General features: G+C 44.5%; 1 protein-coding gene and 1 long non-coding RNA gene across 2 annotated transcripts in view; one reads left to right on the plus strand and one right to left on the minus strand.

Moving 5' to 3' along the window:
• The window catches only part of LOC309833674, a 37,364-nt gene extending 19,365 nt beyond the window's left edge, over positions 1-17,999 (minus strand). The window contains exons 1-3 of the long non-coding RNA XR_014297795.1: positions 17,592-17,999; positions 16,659-16,748; positions 11,251-11,364 (exon numbers count right to left, since the gene is read on the minus strand). This is a non-coding gene — a long non-coding RNA (uncharacterized lncRNA). The remainder of the gene's footprint in view (positions 1-11,250; positions 11,365-16,658; positions 16,749-17,591) is intronic.
• A 624-nt stretch (positions 18,000-18,623) lies between these two features.
• PCBP1 (poly(rC) binding protein 1) lies at positions 18,624-20,333 on the plus strand. Its single transcript, XM_082672174.1, has one exon. It carries the CDS (start codon positions 18,881-18,883, stop codon positions 19,949-19,951), a length of 1,071 nt encoding a protein of 356 aa, XP_082528300.1. The 5' UTR covers positions 18,624-18,880; the 3' UTR covers positions 19,952-20,333.
• The last annotated feature ends 4,760 nt before the right edge of the window (positions 20,334-25,093 follow it).

Below are 25,093 nucleotides of genomic sequence, written 5' to 3' on the forward strand. Positions count from 1 at the left end.
CAGCATTATTTACAGTAGCGAAGACATGGGAGCAACCTAAATGTCCATCCACAGATGAATAGATAAAGAAGATGTGGTCCATATACACACAATGGAATATTACTCAGCTGTAAAAAAAAAGAAAAGAAATAATGCCATTTTTGGCAACATGGATGGACCTAGAGATTATCATACTAAGTGAAGTCAAAAAGAGAAAGACAAATACCACATGATATCACTTACACATGGAATCTAAAATATGATACCAATGAACTTATTTACAAAACAGAAAAAGACTCACAGATATAGAAAACAAATTCATGGTTACCAAAAGGGAAAGGTGGTGGAGGGGGATAAATAAGGAGTTTGGGATTAGCAGATACAAACTACTATATATAAAACAGATACACAGGGTACTTCCCTGGTGGTCCAGTGGTTGAGAATCTACCTTCCAACGCAGGGGACACGGGTTCGATCCCTGGTTGGGGAACTAATAATATCCCAGAGGCCGCGGGTTAAACTACTGTGCCGTGTGGTGCAACTACTGAGCCCGCGCACTCTGGAGCCCACGCGCCACAACTAGAGAGAAGCTCGCATGCCACAATGAAAAGCCCACTCACCGCAACGAAAGCTCCTGCGTGCCACAACTTAAACCTGACGCAGCCAAATTTAAAAACAAACAAACAGGGCTTCCCTGGTGGCGCAGTGGTTGAGAGTCCGCCTGCCGATGCAGGGGACACGAGTTCGTGCCCCGGTCCGGGAAGATCCCACATGCCACGGAATGGCTGGGCCCATGAGTCATGGCCACTGAGCCTGCGCGTCCGGAGCCTGTGCTCCGCAACGGGAGAGGCCACAACAGTGAGAGGCCCACGTACTGCAAAAAACAAAACAAAACAAAACAAAAAAACAAACAGATAAACAACACGGTCCTACTGTATAGCACACGGAACTATACTCAGTATCCTGTAATAAACCATATGGAAAAGAAAAAGAAAAACAACTATAATGGGATTCCTCAAGAAATGATGAGCTTCCCAGCAATGGAAGTATTCAAAAATAACTTAAATCAGCTGTCCCCAACCTTTTTGGCACCAGGGACCAGTTTCATGGAAGACAATTTTTCCACGAAAGGAAGGTGGCAGAGGGATAGTTCAGGCAGTAATGCAAGCGATGGTGAGCAGCAGATGAAGGTTCGCTCGCTTGCTTGCCCGCTGCTCACCTCCTGCTGTGCAGCCCGGTTCCTAACAGGTCGAGGACTGGTACCAGTCCGCAGCCTGGGGGTTGGGGACCCCTGATTTAAATGATCATCTGTCAGGGGACTATATAAAGCAATTCTGTAACTGAACGGAAGTCTGGAGACAAGGAGATTGATTGTATTACCTCAAAGGCCCTTTCCAATTCCAAGTGTCTGTCATTCTATTAAATAAAATGCAAACAAATAAACAAAACAAAAACCACTAATAAATAACTAAAGAGTTTTCCCTCTGCATTTTTTTTCAAGCTCCGACCAAGAAGCTAGTACAACTTAGTGGGTTTGATACCACTTTCCACTTAAGTAAATGTGGACAAATTAGTTAACTCTATTTGCCTCACTCTTATTGTCTGTAAATTTAGAACAATAATAGTACCCATCTCATAAGATTACTATGAAGATTAAATAATATGATACTTTATAAAGTACTTAAAACAGTGCCTAACAAAGAAAGTGTACACAACTAGCAGGTAGCTGTGGTGAGTGGGAGTGGGGGTGGAAAGTGAAACCTAAATGTGCTGCTTGTTTTAGTTATCTGTTCCCAACCCTCAACCAAAGCATTCCTGGCTGCTGCTGGCCAGAGGCTAGGTTCCCTTGGCAACCAGCCTCAAAAAAAAGCCCAGTTCTACCTTCTTCAGGAAGGCAGCTCATTCTCTGCCCTGAAATCTATCATCTTCCTTTGCACAAAGCAGGCTCCCTAAAACCTCACAAATACCAATGCTCCAGATCAAGGAGCTGAGCAGGTATTATCCTCGTCACTTCATATGATCAATTACAGAATATCAGGGTCAGAAGGACCATCTCAGAGACCATGTAGAGCAACCCCTTTGTTTAATAAATGAGGACAACAGGCTGAGAAAAGTGAAGTCCTAGATGTGGCAAGTTGGTGGCAGGGTCAAGACAAGATCGCAGGCCTCCTCATTCCTAGCCCAGTAAAGTTTTCCAATTTTTCAGTAGGACTGGCCCTCCTAAGTCCCATGCTACTGACCCACACTACGTACTTTACACAGGTGAAAGAGAAATAGAAGCAGTAGAGTGCAGAGGTTAAGAGCATGGACTCTGGAGCCAGACTGCTTATTCAAATCCCAGCTCTACCACTTACCGTGACTTTAAGCAAGTTTCCTAACCTCTCTGTTTCTATAAAATAGGGATAAGAGTTACTACTTTATAGTTATTTTAAGGATATGATGAGATAATCCATGTAAAATGCATGGCACACAGAAAGTGCTCGATGTGTATACTGCTTCCTCTGTTTCTCATCATTACCAGTTGCATTAAGAAGAAACAATCATAATAACAAATGAGACCAGACAAGCCCCTACTTCTGGTCCAAAGAGCGCTGGGAAGAACAAGCGTATTTGTTTAGCTCCATTTCCTTGTCCTGGCCAGGAACACCCAATCCCTAGCAGGGGAAGACTACAACTAACCCATCACTCACTCATTTCTTTGGATCTAGGAAAGAGTCAACTCAGAGAATAACCAAGTACATGCTATAGTGATAAGATATTTAAGATCACAAATAAAGGCTAGGGAGGTCCAAACCCAAAATGCAATTCTTGTGGGTCCAGTCTCCTCCTCTTAACCCATGACGGGTGGTATAGTGTAAAGGTTAAGAACAAGAGCTCTGGAGTTTGAAGGCCTGAAATGCAAATTCCTGTTCCATCATTTATTTGCTGTATCACTTAAGCAAATTACCTTACCTCTCTCTAAGCCTTTATTTCTCCATCTGTTAAACGAGAATAACAGGTATTTTGATTATGATAACAGCTGACATCTGGTGAGCACTTTCTATGTGCCAAGCGCAACATTAAGCACTTTACATGGCTTACGTTACTTAATCATCACAAACACCTTATGAGGCTGGTACCTTAGTACCCCCATTTTACAGATGAGGAAAATGAGGCACAGTCTTCTTATTCAAGGCCACATGGCTAGTTACTGGCAAAGCTGAGATGTCAATACAGGAGGTCTGACCTCAGAGTCTATGCTCCCTCCTCCCACGCTGCTCTACTTCTCCATAGTACCAGCTTCACATGGTTACGTTGTTAAAAATAAGTCAATCCATATACGGTGCTTAGCGCAGGGCCTTGTTCATCAAGGTTCCCCATTACCATTATTACTGTTGTTGTCATTATCATCATCATCAATCCCTTTGAGACTCTCAAATACTACTACCTCCTGAGTTCTAATTTCACCTAAAGGGAAATGGTTGCTTTCCTACCTAGATACCAACCAGCTCACTGGGCAGCCTGCAGTGAGGTTCTAGTATTTCATTTCCCTCATGTAATACAGCAGTAAGTATCTGGGTGGAGAGGCAAGGAAATATTTTCTATAAACCTACTACTCTATAAAAAAATATATATTAAAGTCTGTTTTTAAAAAATAGAATCTTCACTACTCTCATTAGAAAAGAAACACACGCTTATTGTATTTTTCAAAATAAAGCACAGATCGGACTTCCCTGGTGGTCCTGCCTTCCAAAAAAAAAAAAAAAAAAGAATCCGCCTTCCAATGCAGGAGACACAGGTTAGATCCCTGGTTGGGGAACTAAGATCCCACATGGCGCAGGGCAACTAAGCCCACGCGCCACAACTAGAGAGCCCACGTGCCCCAACTACAGAGCCCACATGCTCTGGAACCCACATGCCATAACTACAGAGCCCACACACCACAGCTAAAGAGCTCACACGCTGCAACAAAGATCCCCCATGCTGCAACTAAGACCTGACGTAGCCAAAAAGAAAAATAAATATTTTTAAAAATAAATAAAGCACAGATATATACTATTTTTAAAAAATTGTTCTCTACCTCCTTCCCCTTTCCACTCTGCTGTTCTCAAAACCAGTAGATTATTTAGTCACTTAATCCTCACAAGAAGTAAGATTGGTATCATTCATCATTATCTCCATTTGACAAGCACAGAAACTGAGGTTCAGAGAGGTTCACGACCGTACAGCTGGTAAGTGGATGTCCAGGGTCTCTGGAAAAGAACTTTCAGATATGGAGGAAGGTAAAGATAGTAAACTCCTTCTCTAAGCCTGAGAGGAAGTGGTTATGACAGATGGTTCCTTGAAGGTTAAAAAGAACCAAGACTGATAATGGGATTTTTAAGAAACTCTTGCTCTAACAAGGTAAGAAGAGATGTTGTAACCCAAAAAGCCAGTAATGCAGTGAGCTATCATCAATCCTGCCCTCCCAGAAACAGTGCAAATTATTGATAAGCCTAACAAAGCAGGACTTCATCTCTGAAGATATCCATACCATACCCCTGCACACCAGTTCTTACCTCCCCAATTCCAAAATGATGTATCACTTTATCCTGCTAGAAAGCACAGTTCAAAGTAAGTGTTTTTTAGAGTGAGCAACTTGAGGGCAGGAACAATGTCTTGTTCATACAGATCTTTCCCTCATTAACTGGTACACAACCTTCTATTTATTCAATACATTTTTGTTTAAAAATGAATAAATTTGGGACTTCCCTGGTGGTCCACTGGTTAAGAATCCGCCTTCCAATGCAGGGGACGTGGGTTCAATCTCTGGTAGGGGAACTAAGATCCCACATGCCACAGGGCAACTAAGCCCGCATGCTGCAACTACTGAGCCCACGCGCTCTGGAGCCCATGTGCCACAACTAGGGAAAAGCCTGTGCGCCACAATGAAGAGTCCACTCGCCACAAAGAAGATCCCACATGCTGCCACTAAGACCCAACACAGCCAAAAAATAAATAAATTAAAAAAAAAGAATAAATTTATTCATTCAACTCCTATGTGCTAGGTATTGTTCTAGGAGGTGGGGATATAGCAATGAGCAAAACAAAGTGGATGAAATTTACATTCTAGTCATGGGTGACAAATAATAAACTATAGTAGAGAGTTCCTAGAACAGTGCCTGGCACACAGTAGGCAGCACTCAAAATATCTAAATAATGAATGAATGAATGAATGAATGAATGAATAGTATGTCAAATAGTAATAAGTTCTGTGGAGAAAAATAAAGCAGGGAAGGGAAACAAGGAAGGCAGAGAGCAGGAGATGGCTTTTACTTTAAATAGTATGGCTAAGGAATGCTTAGATTAGGTGACAGTTGGGCAGAAACCTGAAGGAGGTAACAGAGGAGGCCACATTGACATCTGGAATAAGTGTTCCAGAAAAAACAACTACAAAGGTCCCAAGGCTTGGCATGTTGGAGCAATTGCAAGGAGACCAGTGTGGCCAGAGCACAAAGGGAAAGTGATAGATGATGAGGTCAGAGCAGCTGGGAGAGGGTGATGTTGAAGATCCCATGCAGCCTTGTAGATCACTTGAAGGACTTTAGTTTTTAATCTGGTTGGGACCCTGTGGATAGTTTTCAGCAGAGTGGTATGATGTGATATACACGTAACAAGATTATACTGGTCACTGTTAAGATTAGACTGGGGGCCCTAAGAAAACCATAATTCAAAAAGAGTCATGTACCACAATGTTCACTGCAGCTCTATTTACAATAGCCAGGACATGGAAGCAACTTAAGTGTCCAACAACAGATGAATGGATAAAGACGATGTGGCACATATATACAATGGAATATTACTCACCCATAAAAAGAAACGAAACTAAGTTATTTGTAGTGAGGTGCATGGACCTAAAGACTGTCATACAGAGTGAAGTAAGTCAGAAAGAGAAAAACAAATACCGTATGCTAACACATATATATGGAATCTAAAAAAAAAAAAAAAAAAAGGTCATGAAGAACCTAGAGGCAGGATGGGAATAAAGACACAGACCTACTAGAGAAGGGACTTGAGGACACGGGGAGGGGGAAGGGTAAGCTGGGACAAAGTGAGAGAGAGTGACATGGACATATATACACTACCAAATGTAATACCAATAGCTAGTGGGAAGAAGCCGCATAGCACAGGGAGATCAGCTCGGTGCTTTGTGACCACCTAGAGTTGGTGGGATAGGGAGGGTGGGAGGGAGACGCAAGAGGGAGGAGATATGGGGATATATGTATATGTATAGCTGATACACTTTGTTATAAAGCAGAAATTAACACACCATTGTAAAGCAATTATAGTCCAATAAAGATGTTAAAAAAAAAAAAGATTAGACTGGGGGAGACCAAGAGCAAAAGGAGGAAGAACATTTAGAAGGCTATTCCAATAGTAGCAGGGAAGGGGGTAAGAAGTGTTCAAACCCTGGGTGCATTTTAAGGTAGAGCTCACAGGACTGGCTGGTGGATTGGATGATGAGAGAAAGAGAAAAAACAGAGTCAAGGGAGAGTCCTCAATATAACTGAAACTGAGACGGGGAGAAACTGCCAGAGGTACAGGTTTGAGAGGAGAAGTTCCAGGATTAATGTTTTGAATATTTTAAGTTCAAGAAGCTATTACAGGACTTCCCTGATGGCGCAGTGGTTAAGAATCCGCCTGCCAATGCAGGGGACACGAGTTTGAGCCCTGGTCCAGGAAGATCCCCCAGGCCGCAGAGCAACTAAGCCCTTGTGCCACAACTACCAAGCCTGCGCTCTAGAGCTCGCGAGCCACAACTACTGAAGCCCGTGTGCCTAGAGCCCATGCTCTTCAACAAGAGAAGCCACCGCAATGAGAAGCCCGTGCACTGCAACGAAGAGGAGCCCCTGTTCACCACAACTAGAGAAAGCCCGCATGTAGCAACGAAGACCCAACACAGCCAAAAATAAATTAATTAATTAAAAAAAAGAAGCTATTACAGACACAAGTGGAGATATCCCGTAGGCAGCTGAATAGAAGAGTCCTGAGTTCACAGGAAGACATTCAAGCTGGTAATATATACTTGAGAATTCTCAGGATATAAATGATATTTAAATTCTTAAAAGAGAGCACTTAGTAAATGAGTGTAGACAGAGAAGTGATCCAAGGACTGATTTGAGTACTCCATCATTGGAGGCTGAGGAGATAAGAAAACAGCCAACAGGGCGGGGCGGTACGTGGGAGTCTGAGAAGAAGGGGCTCCTGAGGTAGAAGGAGAACCAAGGGAGTGGCATCCCGGAAGCCAAGTGAAACTAGTGTGTGAGGAGGAAGTGTCAAATACTACTGAGAGATCAAGAAGATGACTAAGAAATGACCACTGAATCTATGTACTATTTTCTAAGCATTCCTCCCTAATCCACACATAACACTTTTTCTTTTAATCTAGGTAAAATCCCAGTATTGTCCAACGAATACACATAAGGTTTCTGTTTAATGCAGCTATATCTGCATCTCAAAAAACAAAATCAATGCTCTTAATATGGACACAGCAGACTTTACACAGTGAATAATGTTGAGTAAATGCTTTATCTGGTTGAAGTAACTGTCTCTCTGAAACAATGTCCCCGACCAAGTCTTACTTGTGTTCAGTAGGTGGGATCAGAGAAATGAGCTATTTAAATGTATTTCTTTTGTTCTGCCATAAAGTAGCAATTATTCTTCAACTCATTTTCCTCCTTCCTAACTCAAACATCCTAAGCAGCTAAACAAAGACCCTAAATTTCCACACACACCCCCTTATAAACAAAGCAGAACACAATAAAATCCAAAAGTTGGATGAGAAAGGGATATGCTGCCTATCGTAGCTGCTTTTACCGTACAAAGGGTTAGTAATTATTTGCTAATTCATAGGCTGTACTTTGTTTACATTTTGTCCTTAAAATCTCTAGATAGGAAGTGCGATTTCTAGTGTCTTCACCTTAAAAGAGAATTATTGCTACAAAATAAGTACTTTAACCTTCCGTGCTCTAGCGCAGGGGTCCCCAACCCCCGGGCCACAGACCAGTACTGGTTAGGAACCAGGCAGCACAGCGGGAGGTGAGTGGCGGGCAAGAGAGCGAAGCTTCACATGTATCCACAGCTGTTCCCCATCGCTCGCATTACCGCCTGAGCTCTGCCTCCTGCCAGCATTATTGTGAGTTGTATAATTATTTCATTACATATTTCAATATAATAATAATAGAGATAAAGTGCATGATAAATGTAATGCTTTTGAATCATCCCGAAACCATTCCCCCCCACCCCATCCGTAGAAAAACTGTCTTCCACGAGACCAGTCCCTGGTGCCAAAAAGGTTGGGGACCAGTGCTCTAGCGAACAGAGTCATGTCTCAATAATCTACACTTCTGAAGCAGAACAATAATCACCAAAAACTGGATCATGCAAACATCCTTCATGTCTTCATGAAATGGCTACAACTTCTGAAAGGTCTGAGCTCTCTGCCTTTGGGAGGAATACCCTTCCCTGCCCTCCACCGTGCAATTTGCCAACTTGGGACTCAGCCTGAATGACAACTTCTCTAGGCGGCCTTCCCAGATCCCTTCCAAGGCTGAATCAAGGGCCCTCCTCTGAACCCGTAACACCACAGGTTGGTAAGCACCACAGCTTACTCATATCCCAATACTTTAACACATTATACTGTGAATCTGTTTACTTCTCTGTCTACCTCTCCAGACCATAGACATCTTGAGGGCAAGGACAATATCTCATTAATTTTTATAGCCTCAGTGTCTGAAACATATCAAACAATCAAGTGTCTGCTGAATGAAAGAATAACATGAAACTTGACCCAGAATACCTTACGTGATTTTTGTAACATATTTTCCTTGATAAATCAGGTGAACTGAAGCTAATATTAAAATTACTGGCGTCTATATGATCCAGCAATCACACTCCTGAGCATATATCCACACACAAAACTGTAATTCGAAACGATACATGCACCCCTATGTTCACAACAGCACTACTCACAATAGCCAAGACGTGGAAACAACGTCACTATCCATCGACAGTTGAATGGATAAAGAAGACATGGTACATATACACAATGGAATACTACACAGCAATAAAAAAGAATGAAATAATGCCATTTGCAGCAACATGGATGGACTCAGAGATTATCATACTAAGTGAAGTAAGCCAGAAAGAGGAAGAAAAATACCATATGATATCACTTATATGTGGAATCTAAAATATGACACAAATGAACCTATCTACAAAACAGGAACAGACTCACAGACACAGAAAACAGGCTTGTGGTTGCCAAGGGGGGGTGGGGGTGGGGGAGGGATGGATTGGGAGTTTGGGGTTAGCAGATGCCAACTATTACATATAGAATGGGTAAACTACAAGGTCCTACTGTATAGCACAGGGAACTATATTCAATAACCTGTGATAAACCATAACGAAAAAGAATATAAAAAAGAATGTATACATATTTATACCAGTTTCTTACTAACACAACATTGTAAATCAACTATACGTCAATAAAAATAAAACAGGGAGTGCCCTGGCGGCCTAGGGGTTAGGATTCAGTGCTTTCACTGCAGAGGCCTGGGTTTGATCCCTGGCCAGGGAACCATCCCGCAATGCCATTCAGCATGGCCAAAATACAAAAAAAAAAAAAAAAAAAAGAAAGAAAATAAAATAAAATTACTGGCATCTCTTCACATCCCCAATTGATAGCAGAAACAGAAATTTCCCCTACCTGACACTGGAAATAGAGGATAAGAAAAGATATGTGCTGGTCAAAATCAGATCAGGAGGAGTTATCACACTAGCTGCTCTTCCTTGATTTGTCCCACACCATACGAGAAGCTAATGGACCTCTGGATTGCTCTCTTCACCTCCCTTCCACTGATTCTGTATTCTCATCTTTGCCCTATTCTTCTTTTGTTTGTTTTGTTTTAATATCTATTTATTTACTTTTGGCTGCTTCGGGTCTTAGTTGTGGCACATGGGATACTTCGTTGTGGCCCACAGGCTTCTAATTGTGGCACGCAGGTTCCAGAACGTGTGGGCTCTGTAGTTGCAGCACACAGGCTCTCCAGTTATGGTACATGGGCTTAGTTGGCCTGCGGTATATAGGCTCTTAGTTCCCTGACCAGGGATCGAGCTCTGGTCCCCTGCATTGGAAGATGGATTCTTAACCACTGGACCACCAGGGAAGTCCCCTCTGCCCTATCCTTTTCTCTCTTTGCTTTACTTACCTTTTCCCACTTCTTCTCATTTTATACTTTGCATTTGCATTCTGTTCTCATTTTCCTTTTAACTTTTCTTTGCACTCTGTTCTCCAGGCCTTATTTTAGTTAAAATGACCCTGAGGAATACATGAGCAATGCTTTGCCCAACTGGGAGAACTTAGGCCAAGGATGTTGCTGTACATCCGGGTCACTTCTGTAAAGCACACCAACATGTTTCTGCTGTTTCTGAGGAAACCAAGTAGCGACCCCCTAACAGCAGCACAGGGTTATCAGCATATGAGGTCAAATTGTTACTATCCACAGTGGGTAAGACATGTTTCTAAACTTCACTCTCTAGTATCCTGGAAATAGGGTAAAGGTCCTCTTAATTTACAATAATTTTAAATAAAAGAGAAATGGGAAGCTAAATATGAAGGGCAAAGAGGAAAAGAAACCATGTTTGGGGGAAAAATGCTGCATGCTGATGGGACAAATTTCAAAAGCTACAGGATAATTGCTGGGCCAGGTAGGGTTGAGGGGGGGGGGAAAAGGTGGTTCCTGCCCCCAGGGAACCTAGTCTCATTCCTACCACTTCCCAAACCCATAAATGTAAACATTAAAGAACCAGAGAGAGGAGAGTCTCTTGAACCAAAAGAGTCAGTAACCTAACATAAGTGAATTGGATGTTCAGGGACAGAAAAATAAATACTGGATAGAAAGCTCTTTGAATTTAAGATAAAGTTATTCCATGTGTTAAAGTCAGTGCCACAAACATCAGAAGCCAAGGAAAGGAACAATCCACAACTAAGAGTCAAGAGGCCTAGCTCAGGTCCTAACAAGCTGTGTAACCTTGGGCAAGTCATTCTACTACTCTGATCCAAAGACGGTTCTTTCATAAAATGGGCATAATAATATCTCCCTGGCAAAGTTGACTGTGATGATTAAATAACACTTTGAAAAGTTTTATATAACATGCCAATGTGGTAAGAGGAAGCAAAAATACTGTGGTTCAACTTCTAAAGTGTAAGCCTGACTCACCTTCCCAACCTTGTTAAACCCTTTAACCAACCTGGGAGAAGTGTCATGTGAGGATCCAGGAGTGGGGTGGTGACTATTTAGTCAGTTGCTCTGTATCTCAGTGGCTTCATCTGTAAAATGGGTGGTGTGGACTTCACTCACATATCTGCAAGATAAGGCAGGTCTGAGGAAGGGAGTGGAGAATTTACCATAAGTGAGCAAAACATTTACCCAACCCTCCCTACCAGGGATAAATAACCAAGATCATCAAATATCATCACTCCCTGGACAGAATTAGAAACGGCCTTAGAGAGCATTTAATCTTGTTTTACAGATGGGAAAACTGAGGCCCAGATAAATGAACTGAATTGTAGAACTCTCAAAGCTAGTTAGTGGCAGAGCTGGAGCTAGGGGCCAGAGCCACCAATTCTCAAGTCCAGTACCCTCTTTGCCAGATCTCAGGGTCACCCAAAGCACCTGAGGCCCTTACAACACATTATCAACACCAAGACACATTACAATTTCATCAACAGCCTAAATGTGGGCTACCCAAGGGAGGGGCTGTAAGACTGATGCAGGCGGTGCTGAGAGCTGGGAAAGAGAAGACTTCATTGGGAAAGTGAGCAGAGTCCTGGAGATACTCAGACACAGAGAGATTAAAGAAATATGTCCGCTGAAGAATTACAAAGGATCATGAGAGATTGCTACAAGCAACTATATGCCAATAAAATGGACAACCTGGAAGAAATGGACAAATTCTTAGAAAAGCACAACCTTCCGAGACTGAACCAGGAAGAAATAGAAAATATAAACAGACCAATCACAAGCACTGAAATTGAAACTGTGACTAAAAATCTTCCAACAAACAAAAGCCAAGGACCAGATGGCTTCACAGGCGAATTCTATCAAACATTTAGAGAAGAGCTAACGCCTATCCTTCTCAAACTCTTCCAAAATATAGCAGAGGGAGGAACACTCCCAAACTCATTCTACAAGGCCACCATCACCCTGACACCAAAACCAGATAAAGATGCCACAAAGAAAGAAAACTAGAGGCCAATATCACTGATGAACATAAATGCAAAAATCATCAACAAAATACTAGCAAACAGAATCCAACAGCACATTAAACGGATCATACCATGATCAAGGGGGGTTTCCCAGGGAATCAAGGATTCTTCAATATACACAAATCAATCAATGTGATACACCATATTAACAGACTGAAGGAGAAAAACCATATGATCATCTCAATAGATGCAGAGAAAGCTTTCAACAAAATTCAACACCCATTTCTGATAAAAACTCTCCAGAAAGTGGGCATAGAGGGAACCTACCTCAACATAATAAAGGCCATATATGACAAACCCACAGCAAACATCATTCTCAATGGTGAAAAACTGAAACCATTTCCACCAAGATCAGGAACAAGAAAAGGTTGTCCACTCTCATCACTATTATTCACCATAGTTTTGGAAGTTTTAGCCACAGCAATCAGAGACAAAAAAGAAATAAAAGGAATACAAGTTGGAAAAGAAGAGGTAAAACTGTCACTGTTTGCAGATGACATGATACTATACATAGAGAATCCTAAAGATGCTACCAGAAAACTACTAGAGCTAATCAATGAATGCGGTAAAGTAGCAGGATACAAAAGTAATGCACAGGAATCTCTTGCCTTCCTATACACTAATGATGAAAAATATGAAATAGAAATTAAGGAAAAACTCCCATTTACCATTGCAACAAAAAGAATAAAATACCTAGGAATAAACCTACCTAAGGAGACAAAAGACCTGTATGCAGAAAACTATAAGGCACTGATGAAAGAAATTATAAAGATGATACAAACAGACAGAGAGATACACCATGTTCTTGGATTGGAAGAATCAAGATTGTGAAAATGACTATACTACCCAAAGCAATCTACAGATTCAATGCAATCCCGATCAAACTACCACTGGCATTTTTCACAGAACTAGAACAAAAAAATTTCACAATTTGTATGTAAACACAAAACGACCCCAAATAACCAAAGCAATCTTGAGAAAGAAAAACGGAGCTGGAGGAATCAGGCTCCCGGACTTCAGACTATACTACAAAGGTACAGTAATGAAGACAGAATGGTATTGGCAAAAAAATATAAATATAGATCAATGGAACAGGATAGAAAGCCCAGAGATAAACCCACGCACATATGGTCACCTCATCTTTGATAAAGGAGGCAAGAATGTACAATGGAGAAAAGACAGCCTCTTCAATAAGTGGTGCTGGGAAAACTGAACAGCTCCACGTAAAAGAATGAAATTAGAACACTCCCTAACACCATACAAAAATAAACTCAAAAATAAACTCAAAATTGATTAAAGACCTAAATGTAAGGCCAGACACTATAAAACTCTTAGAGGAAAACATAGGCAGAACACTCTGTGACATAAATCACAGCAAGATCCTTTTTGACCCACCTCCTAGAGAAATGGAAATAAAAACAAAAATAAACAAATGGGACCTAATGAAACTTCAAAGCTTTTGCACAGCAAAGGAAACCATAAACAACACGAAAAGACAATCCTCCGAATGGGAGAAAATATTTGCAAACGAAGCAACTGACAAAGGATTAATCTCCAAAATATACAAGCAGCTCATGCAGCTCAATATTAAAGAAGCAAGCAACCCAATCCAAAAATGGGCAGAAGACCTAAAAAGACATTTCTCCAAAGAAGATACGCAGATTGCCAACAAACACATGAAAGGATGCTCAACATCACTAATCATTAGAGAAATGCAAATCAAAACTACAGTGAGGTACCACCTCACACCAGTCAGAATGGCCATCATCAAAAAAATCTAGAGACTTCCCTGGTGGCGCAGTGGTTAAGAATCCATCTGCCAATGCAGGGGACACAGGTTTGGGCCTTGGTCCAGGAAGATCCCACATGCCGCGGAGCAATTATGCCCGTGTGCCACAACTACTGGGCCTGCGCTCTAGAGCCTGTGATCCACAACTACTGATCCCGTGTGCCTCAACTACTGAAGCCCATAAGCCTAGAGCCCGTGCTCCGCAACAAGAGAAGCCACCGCAATGAGAAGCCCGTGCATCGCAACCAAGAGTAGCCCTCACTCGCTGCAACTAGAGAAGGCCAGCGCACAGCAACGAAGACCCAACACAGCCAAAAATAAAATAAATAAATAAATAAAAATTAAAAAACAATCTACAAACAATAAATGCTGGAGAGGGTGTGGAGAAAAGGGAACCCTCTTGCACTGTTGGTGGGAATGCAAATTGATACAGCCACTATGGAGAACAGTATGGAGGTTCCTCAAAGAACTAAAAATAGAACTACCATATTACCCAGCAATCCCACTACTGGGCATATACCCTGAGAAAACCATAATTCAAAAACAGTCATGTACCACAATGTTCACTGCAGCTCTATTTACAACAGCCAGGACATGGAAGCAACCTATGTGTCCATCAACAGATGAATGGATAAAGACGATGTGGCACATATATACAATGGAATATTACTCACCCATAAAAAACGAAACTAAGTTATTTGTAGTGAGGTGCATGGACCTAAAGACTGTCATACAGAGTGAAGTAAGTCAGAAAGAGAAAAACAAATACCGTATGCTAACACATATATATGGAATCTAAAAAAAAAAAAAAAAAAAGGTCATGAAGAACCTAGAGGCAGGATGGGAATAAAGACACAGACCTACTAGAGAAGGGACTTGAGGACACGGGGAGGGGGAAGGGTAAGCTGGGACAAAGTGAGAGAGAGTGACATGGACATATATACACTACCAAATGTAATACCAATAGCTAGTGGGAAGAAGCCGCATAGCACAGGGAGATCAGCTCGGTGCTTTGTGACCACCTAGAGTTGGTGGGATAGGGAGGGTGGGAGGGAGACGCAAGAGGGAGGAGATATGGGGATATATGTATGGCTGATACGCTTTGTTATAAAGCAGAAACTAACACACCATTGCAAAGCAATTATACTCCAATAAAGATGTTAAAAAAAAAAAATATGCCTGCCAAAAAAGGCTTAAAATTGCAGTCTTGGGAAGACAGACCCAGTGGGTAAAATTTTCTTTAGGGAAAAGAAACAGGTGACAGATTTAGAGGACCAGAATGCTTTGAATCAGGATAATTCTTGATTATATGCAATTTAGTCCTTTTGTTGTCTCCTAAGTTTTTAACATTTACAAGATCAACTGTCTCTCTACAAGATAAGGCCCTCTCAAGAGACCACAGACGGTCTACCTTAGTGGTTAAGTATATAGGCTCTGGGCTCAAATTGCCTCGATCCAAATCTTCGTTTTACCACTTAACAGCTGTGTGACCTTAGATAAATCCTTCTCTTTGTACCTCTGTTTAAATGGAAATAACATCACCCCCAACTCAGGAGGATTTGTGAGGTTTAAATGTGTAGATTAATCATACTGGTCACAACCTAATAATGGGTTTTTCATCCTTTAGTGTGATGTGTGCCTCTTTTTTTTTTAATGTAAAGAAGACAACAGAATTTACCAGAGTACATTGCATGTAGTATGAATAAGTACTGTTTTGCAAAAATTTTGTTTCCTTTATCTATATGTGTGCATATATGTTTCAATTACATAAAATATACTTCTCATGGTGGTTTGCTTTTAAAAATGTGAAAACCACTGAATTAACACACAAAATAAAGGTTCAAACAGTGCCTGGCTCACAGTAAGCACTTAGTGCTATGACTGTCGTTGTTGCTGTTATGTACCTACCTGTTAAAGTTGTTTGTAGGATTACCTAAGGTAATATGAAAGCACTTTGGAAAGTCTAATATACAATATTAGTGTAAGTTAAAGGAAGCAAAAAGCCCTTCTCTCCACCTCTTAATACCCATACAAGCATAGCCCTGTTTCGGCACATATTTGTTGCTTGGTCCACAAGTTATTTGTTACATTGAACTGAAAAGTCCACAGACCATGACTTATCTACCACTCTGTCATGCTCTGTCAATATCTGCAGAGAAATAGAGGCATGGTGCCAGAGTAAATTTATTTATTTTTACCTGGGTGGAGGTTGGGATGGGGAAGGCAAAAGTCATGCCCATGGGTAGCTGAAGGACGCAAGTGAGTCAGAGAAATTGCCTACTCCCACAGAGCCAGGTAGACTCAAATGCGCCACAGACCAGGCTGGACTGACAGATACCTGTGCCTTTATGCAGGGCTGAATCACTTCTCTCTATCCTCACCCAGGCAACTCATAAAAAAAAAAAAAATAGCCTCTGAGCTCCTCACAGGCATAGCTCACACCAGGAAAAACTGGGAATCCCCAAAAAGATACAAACAGGGGGTGACTATGCAACAAAAAGTTACCTGAGGGATTCCTTGAAATAACAAGCCCACCTAAACGTCCAAATAGCATTTAAATTCAAAACCCTGACTTAGAGAAAAATTCGGAAATGTGCTCACCAATAACTGTATCAGGTCTGGATTCCATCCTCAACACTGTGTGACCTTGAATTAGTCACTGCATCTCTCTGGCCTAAGTGATTTCATCTGCTAAAAAAAAAAAGAGATAAGACGTACCTCACAGGGTCATTGTAAAAATTAAAGACATTATGCAGTAAAATGGCTAACACAGGATCTGGCACTGGTAAATGCACAGTAAATGTCTGTCCCTTCTAGCCTCCAAGTCAACAACTACGGCAAACTGAGGTTCACTGGCCAGCTCATAGGCATCCCAGTCGCTTCATGGAAATTGCCTTCTTTTAAAAGAAGCTTTATAATACCATTTCTTTACCTCTTTAGCACAATAGCCTATTCTAGAAGTCTAGGAAAGAAATAATTTCCCATCTCATTCTTTACAAGTAGTGATTCCTAAATGTTTTGGTACTGACTGCCCAAATTATGCATTGGTACTGCCCCCCTCCATCCATTATTAAACGAAATGAGCGAGAGACTCGGTATGATGACTACATTTTACAGTTATTTGCGTTCCCGTTTCAAATTAACGAGAGAAATGTATTAAAATTCCCCCGCTGAGGCTGCGACCAGCCTGCGGGGTTTCATCCCAATCTGGTCAGCGCACTCGCTGCGCGGGGAAGGTCCCGGCTCACGGACGGGAGGGGGGAATGGGGGGGCGGCCGCGTTCTAGAGCTTTCGGCCCGACTCGTTGGCGACGAATATAGGCCACGTGTCGCCATTTTGTGTTCAGGAAACATGGCGGCCACCCCCACGGGGAAGAAAGGGGGGGGAGGGAAGGATCGCCACGTTAGCCGCTTTCCCTGAAGGATCCTAAAGCACCCCGTGCACTCGGTCTTTTCTGTCTGGCTCAGCCGAAGAAAAGGAGAAGGGGCAGAAATCACAACTGGCGCCCCAAGAGCCCCAGAGACCTTTCTTTACCGGGAGGAACGCGCGGCTCCACACACGGCAAGAAAGGCCCTCCAAGATGGCGGGCCCTGTTGGGGGCCGCCCCCGGAGAGCGTGGGCGCCGTGGCTGCACCGAGCGGGGAAAGGGCCGAAAAGCAGCAGCGGGAGAGTAACTCGCGCAGGGAAAACCGCAGGAGCTCCCCAGAGCAGGGGTAAATGCGGTCCCCCAAAATGCACGCCATTGTGTTAGATGTCTGACGAGGCGGCAGCGACTAAAACGACACCGCGCAGGAGGTGGGGGTTCTGCAGGTTTAACTAAAGAGTTGCAAAATGCAGACAAAGCATTATGTAAATGGACGCCATTCTCTTTATAGCCATGTTTCTAGCACTTCCCAGAAACCATGAGCAGAGCCGTGACTTTGACAGCGGCGCGTGGTGGGTTTTGGTCTTTCTCCCAACCGACCACCGCCACGGGGCCGAGGCGGGGGTGGGGGCTGGCGTGGGGCGCCCCGACGCCGAACATGAAGGGGCCCCACGTGCCCGCCCGGGCAGGCGCCCGCCCCGCAAGCCTCGCCTCGCCGCCCCTCCCCCCCGGAAGACCGCGGCAGCCCCTCCCGTCCTCCCCACACCCTCACGCACGCGCTCTGGCCGCCTCGAGCGCATGTTTTAAATCCGCGGCGTCCTAGCATCCGCCTGCAGTTATCGCCGGGGCTGCCTGTGTCGCTCCGCGCTTAAACCGCTTTTGTAGGGCGGGAAAATAATGTGTCGCCTCCGCGCAGAACACTACCGTTTCCAAACATCTGCCGGCGCCTCTGGGGTTAATAAAATACATGTTCGTTTTAAAACTTTGCCGGACTCACAGCTTCTGCCTACCGGGGCTTTCTTTTCAATGCTAGGCTGTTAAAAGTGTATTTTAAAAACTACTCTATGGGGGTTGGCGCAATCTTGTGACCTAAAAAGGATGGGTCCTCATTTTTTTTCAAGGGGTCCTGCGCAGCAAGCACTTCCGGGGTCAGAGGGTACGCGGGGTTGAAAGCGGGCTTCCCGCCCCGCCCAGACCGCCGAGGCTGCCGCCGGAGTCGCCACCGCCGCGCCCTCGCCCACCCGCCCGCCCGCCGCTCCCGGCCCCGCTCGCCCCCTCCGCCGCCGCCGCCCGCCCCTGCGACGACGCCGCGGCCTCCCGCCCTCGCCCGCTCGCTCCCGCGGCCCTCGCTCGCCTCGCGCCGGCAGTTTTGGGCCTACACCTCCCCTCCCCCAGCCAGCCACCAAAGACTTGACCACGTAACGAGCCCAACTCCCCCGAACGCCGCCCGCCGCTCGCCATGGATGCCGGTGTGACTGAAAGTGGACTAAATGTGACTCTCACCATTCGGCTGCTTATGCACGGAAAGGAAGTAGGAAGCATCATTGGGAAGAAAGGGGAGTCGGTTAAGAGGATCCGCGAGGAGAGTGGCGCGCGGATCAACATCTCGGAGGGGAATTGCCCGGAGAGAATCATCACTCTGACCGGCCCCACCAATGCCATCTTTAAGGCCTTCGCTATGATTATCGACAAGCTGGAAGAAGATATCAACAGCTCCATGACCAACAGCACGGCGGCCAGCAGGCCCCCGGTCACCCTGAGGCTGGTGGTGCCGGCCACCCAGTGCGGCTCCCTGATTGGGAAAGGCGGGTGTAAGATCAAAGAGATCCGCGAGAGTACCGGGGCCCAGGTCCAGGTGGCGGGGGATATGCTGCCCAACTCCACCGAGCGGGCCATCACCATTGCTGGCGTGCCGCAGTCTGTCACCGAGTGTGTCAAGCAGATCTGCCTGGTCATGCTGGAGACGCTCTCCCAGTCTCCGCAAGGGAGAGTCATGACCATTCCGTACCAGCCCATGCCGGCCAGCTCTCCAGTGATCTGCGCGGGCGGTCAAGATCGGTGCAGCGACGCTGCTGGCTACCCTCACGCCACCCATGACCTGGAGGGACCACCTCTAGATGCCTACTCGATTCAAGGACAACACACCATTTCTCCGCTCGATCTGGCCAAGCTGAACCAGGTGGCAAGACAACAGTCTCACTTTGCCATGATGCACGGCGGGACCGGATTCGCCGGAATTGACTCCAGCTCTCCAGAGGTGAAAGGCTATTGGGCAAGTTTGGATGCATCTACTCAAACTACCCATGAACTCACCATTCCAAATAACTTAATTGGCTGCATAATCGGGCGCCAAGGCGCCAACATTAATGAGATCCGCCAGATGTCCGGGGCCCAGATCAAAATTGCTAACCCAGTGGAAGGCTCTTCTGGTAGGCAGGTTACTATCACTGGTTCTGCTGCCAGTATTAGTCTGGCCCAATATCTAATCAATGCCAGGCTTTCCTCTGAGAAGGGCATGGGGTGCAGCTAGAACAGTGTAGGTTCCCTCATAACCCCTTTCTGCTGTTTTCCCATGATCCAACTGTGTAATTTCTGGTCAGTGATTCCAGGTTTTAAATAATTTGTAAGTGTTCGGTTTCTACACAACTTTATCATCCGCTAAGAATTTAAAAATCACATTCTCTGTTCAGCTGTTAATGCTGGGATCCATATTTAGTTTTATAAGCTTTTCCCTGTTTTTAGTTTTGGGTTTTTGGGTCATGAATTTTATTTCTGTTTGTCGATAAGAAATGTAAGAGTGGAATGTTAATAAATTTCAGTTTAGTTCTGTAATGTCAAGAATTTAAAAATTAAAAAGTGGATTGGTTAAAAAATGCTTCATATTTGAAAAAGCTGGGAACTACTATCTTAAACTCTTTGTTGGTGCATTTCTTTTCTTCCCTTCTAGTGTTAGGCTTTTGTAGGGAGAAGGGTGGGCCCGTCCCTGGTATTTTCTCCAGCCCTTTTCACCTTACTGGTAAGATTCCATTCCCTTTCCATCCCAACAAAGGAACACGGCAGGCTGGGCCTGCTTTGGGACGTTTGCAGAGACAGTGGGGGTCTCTTGGAGAGTGACATCCCTCCAGCCAGGTTCCAGAGAGAGGCCTCTGCCCATTTCTCTGGTAGAAAACATAAGGGGTTTCTCAGATGGGAAAAGTATGCCCACTCGGTAGGACCTCTGATGAATGGCAGTGTGTCCTCTAGTCCCACCCGCCCCGCCCTCAATCTCACGTGCAAAACTCTTAGCCAGGAACAAAAAACGTTCTGAGGTGGGAGGAGCCTGGGGGACCCAGAGAAGAGGTGGGGGAGGGAAGGGCTGGGCTGGGGGGAAGGGAGGGGCTGAGGTGGGGGAAGGGGAAGGGAAAGGGGCTGGGTGGGTCTAAGGGCTTGGGAGAGGGTAGCTGCTACAGGGTGGTGGTAGGGATAGGGGGCTTGGTTGGGCAGCAAGACTGAATGGGGGATGGTAGCAGCGGGGCGCATGTGTCGCGCATGCACCTGTGGCAAGCGGCCTGTCAAGAGGATGTTATTACACCTGCCAAGTGGCTACCCAGAAACAAAGGAGGCCAGCTTCTAATTCTCCTGCTGTGTGCAATGTTTAGAGAAATCATTGTGCCAGGAAATAATTCTGCCTAAACGGGGCAGTCCACACAGGCAGGAATGTAGGCTGATCATTGACAACCGCCTAAGAATGACCTCAGTGTTAAAAAATGCAGATTCCTGGGTCTCACCCCAAATCTAATCAGAAGACTGCATTTTCAGCAAAACTCCAAAAGGTCCTTAGATGTGAGTGCCACTGATTCTCTTCACCAGTGGAGTAGGAAGATCTTGCTGTAAAGGCCTAGCAGCCTCATGTCAGCCAGTGGGTCTAGGCTGAAACTGATGAGAGAAGAAAATTTTTCCACCATTAGGCAAAAACACTAGAAACAGCAGATTAGGACAATAGACGATTAGGTGCCAGAGTGTGTTGTTCAAACCAGGCACTGTGGGAGATCACCAACAGCAGAAATTCCTGTGGGAGGGGAGTATTAGCCACCATAAATATTTGTTGAGGTTTCTTCTCCACAGGGCATCTGCTCTTTTTTTGGAGGTACAGACCTAGTTCCGAGGGTCCCTGGAGGTAAGATTGGTGCTTACCATGTGCTTTATACCCACTGCAGAGTCAGGCAGTTAGTCCCTGAAGGGAGCCCAAGTCCTGAAGTTAAACCTGAATTTAAATTTGAATCCTGCCACTTGGCCTTGGGCAAATTAAGTTCTGTATAAAATGGAGGTGTTGAAGTAGGCATCTGGGCTTGTGAAAGAAAAAAAAAAGCATGTGTAAAACAGAACAGTGCTTATAACACAGTAAACTTCAATATACTTTAGATTGCAAAAAGCCAAAGGCCCATTTCTGCCCCCAATGTCTTCGGGCAGAGAAATATTGAAAGAAAGCAATGTGTACTAAATGATAAGCTGAGAGAAGACAGTTGTCTTGAGGAGCCAGGATAGGTAAGGGAGACACTAGTGAAGACCCAGCAATGGGTTTGATGTCTTCTGGAAATAATGAGCACAAATAAGTTTGTGTAGAGTAGAGCAGAAGGGGATAATTAGGTTGGACCCTCAAACACCACGTTGAATGGTTTGTGAGATATCCTTGAAACTTGCTGGGGGAAGTGGTTCCAATACCCTATAAAAAGTAGGCCTCAGGGCTTCCCTGGTGGAGCAGTGGTTGAGAGTCTGCCTGCCGATGCAGGGGACACGGGTTCGTGCCCTGGTCTGGGAAGATCCCACATGCCGCGGAGCGGCTGGGCCTGCGCGTCCGGATCCTGTGCTCTGCAACAGGAGAGGCCACAACAGTGAGAGGCCTGCGTACCGCAAAAAAAAAAGTAGGCCTCAAATTTTCCTCAAACCCCATCCCCACCCCTTAAAAGGCAAAGCCGGCAATAGTATGTAAAATAATGATTTAGGCAGCAAGGATGGATAGGATAGGATGGGAAGAATGGCAACTTGGAGAGAATAAAGGCAGGAACAGCAGTTAGAAAACTACCTCAGGTAAGTAGGTTCTAATATTGGTTGGGAAGCGGTATCAATAGAAATGCATATAGAAAGGGACCAATGCAAGAGAGATTGAAACTGCATGAGGAGGCCAGAGAAAGAGCTGTAAGGAAGGGGAGCAGTGAATTCAGACATGGTGACTGGAGTATTTGCAGGCAGAAATATTCAACAAGTAGCTTGAAATAGGAGACAAACTCTGAAGAGAAATCAGAGCTACAGGGAGACAGGTAACAAGAGGAGAGGGCTAGAGATTGAGCTTTGGGGTATAAGCTGGGGGTAAAGGGACCTAGTCAAATTGTTCACTGTATCTGTAGTGCCTGTCACCATACCTGGCATACAGCAGGGGCTCAATAAGTATTTGTGGAATAAATATAGAGGAAGCAGCCAATGAAGAAGGAATAGTCAAAGCAGCAGAAGAAAAACCAGGATAGCACCCTTGAGAGTAGTCAAGGAGGAAAGTTTCAAGGCCAGTGGAATGACAATAATGCAGCAATTGTGAGATTTAACAGGTTTGATTGAACATCTATGTGCAAACATAGATTTGAACTAAAACTTGAAGTTTTGGTACAGTTGGGAGATGTGTAATAGTCCATTGTAGTTAGAGCATGTTACTTGGTAAAGGGAGGGAAGGGGAGGGGGAGGAAGCCGCAGAATCATTTGAGGCTAAATTATAAACAGCTTTGAATGCCAAAATAAGGGTTTAAGCTTTATCTTGAAAACCAGTCATCTCCAAACATTTTCTTAAAGTGTACCCCTTCTGTAAAAAGTCTTTAGCATATACCCTTATTACATGCTCATTTATTTATAAATTACGCATATGTCTATAGTCATGCTTTTTATAAACTATATACATAATATAAAGCATAATTCTAAATATTATGTATATTAGAAAACATAAAAAACTTAAATGTTAACAGTTAAGTTAAAAACAAACTGAAATCTAATTTCTAATAGTTTTTTTTTTACTCCCTTTCCCCCCATTCATTTTAGAGATTAAAGGGGATACCGGAGAAGACAATTTCAACGTCCTGAGTATCCTTAGGGAGCAGAATTTCAGAAATATGGGGAGAAGCCGGACTGCAGCAGGAGGGGAGGGCCTGGGGGCTGAGGAATGGAGACAGGAGTATAGATGGCTCAAATACGTGGTACAAAGGAGAGAAAGACAGGACAGTGACTTGGGGGAGAACTGGGGGAAAGGTTTTTTGTTGTTTTGTTGTTTTTGAAAGGAATCTCACTAAAGGCAGAGTAATAAGGAAGCAATAGAAAGCTAAAAATAAAAGCTACAGGTTTAAGAAGACTGTAAATAGAAGAGGGCATTGGAGCAGTGACTATCAGTTGCCAGGCCAGTTTGACTACTAGAGTTAAATTCACTTTGTCCCCTCTCTTATGGGGACTTGCACTTCAAGACTCCTCCCCTTTCTCTTGGCTACCCCAAGTAGTGAACCACATACGGTCCAGCATCGCTGGGCCTGTCATCTGCGAAAAGGCAGCACCCAGCCAAACATATACATAGGTAGTCACCACCGGAGAAGCTGTCCACTGCCGAGTCCTCTGGCCACCTTGCTTGGCCTGGCCACCTGAGGATTCCAATCTGACCACGTCACTCCCCTGCGTAAAGGCCATCAAGTCTCACCTCTACCCGTGGTCTACAAAAGAAAATCCAAACTTCTCAGCAGAGTTTCCAGACCCTTCAGGATCTGTTCCCACCAGCCTCACCAGTGCAAAGACTGCTAGTCTCTTGCAGTTCCCCAAAGTCATTCTGTTTGGGCATCCTTGCATTTGGGAAATCATTGTTTCTTCGTAATTCTGACCCTGGCTGTCCTCTTCTTCATTACCTGCCTGGGGTTCTGGGGTTCCTCCTCTTGAGCATCAAAATTCTGCAAGGAAAATTATACTCTGCTGGGTTCTTTGTTCAGAGACCTGAGTTCTAGTCCTGGCTCTAAGTGACCGGGGACAAATTGCTCCCCCTTCCCGGGTCACAGTCCTCCCTCGGAGCTAACTGGGTAAGATAATATCCATGGCTGCTTGGGAAATACTGCCTTCGTGGGCACCCAACCCTGCTTCTGCCTTCTGCGACAGGGCTGACTTTTGACACACAGGCCCTCTGTAAACACTCTAAGAGAGAAAAACGGAAGTTAACAAAAAACTGGCGCAGCAAGCCCCACTTGGCATTTTGGGTAACTATTCAACCAGGGCTTGATTGAGGAGGAAGCAGAAAGGAACTACCAGAGAGATTTGCTATGAATATCCCTGAAGGCGCTGTCCGCTTTAGACTTTCTGGGGAAGAGGAGAGGGCAGTAGAGGAAAAGGTGAAGGGGGCATGCCAGAGAAGGTTACATGCGGGCAGGCGGAGCTAGGCCTCCAAGCAGACCCAGGCCCCGTCCCCCTCCTTCCCCTGCTCTTAGGCCCTAACAGTGAGGGCTCTGTGAGATGGCTCTGGCTCCCCTGAGTGCCCCCTGGACCCATGTCCACTAAAGTAGGGAGAGGGTAACTATAGCTGCCCCCTTCTCCTCCCAGCAGCCAATTAAGACTCCAGACATCTGCCATGACGCTGAGTCCACCCTGGTGGGGAGCTGAGGCAACTAACTCTGCTTCAGTGACA

The sequence above is a fragment of the Grampus griseus genome, assembly GCF_964374135.1.
Source record: "Grampus griseus genome assembly, chromosome: 15".
NCBI classification, from domain to species: domain Eukaryota; kingdom Metazoa; phylum Chordata; class Mammalia; order Artiodactyla; family Delphinidae; genus Grampus; species Grampus griseus.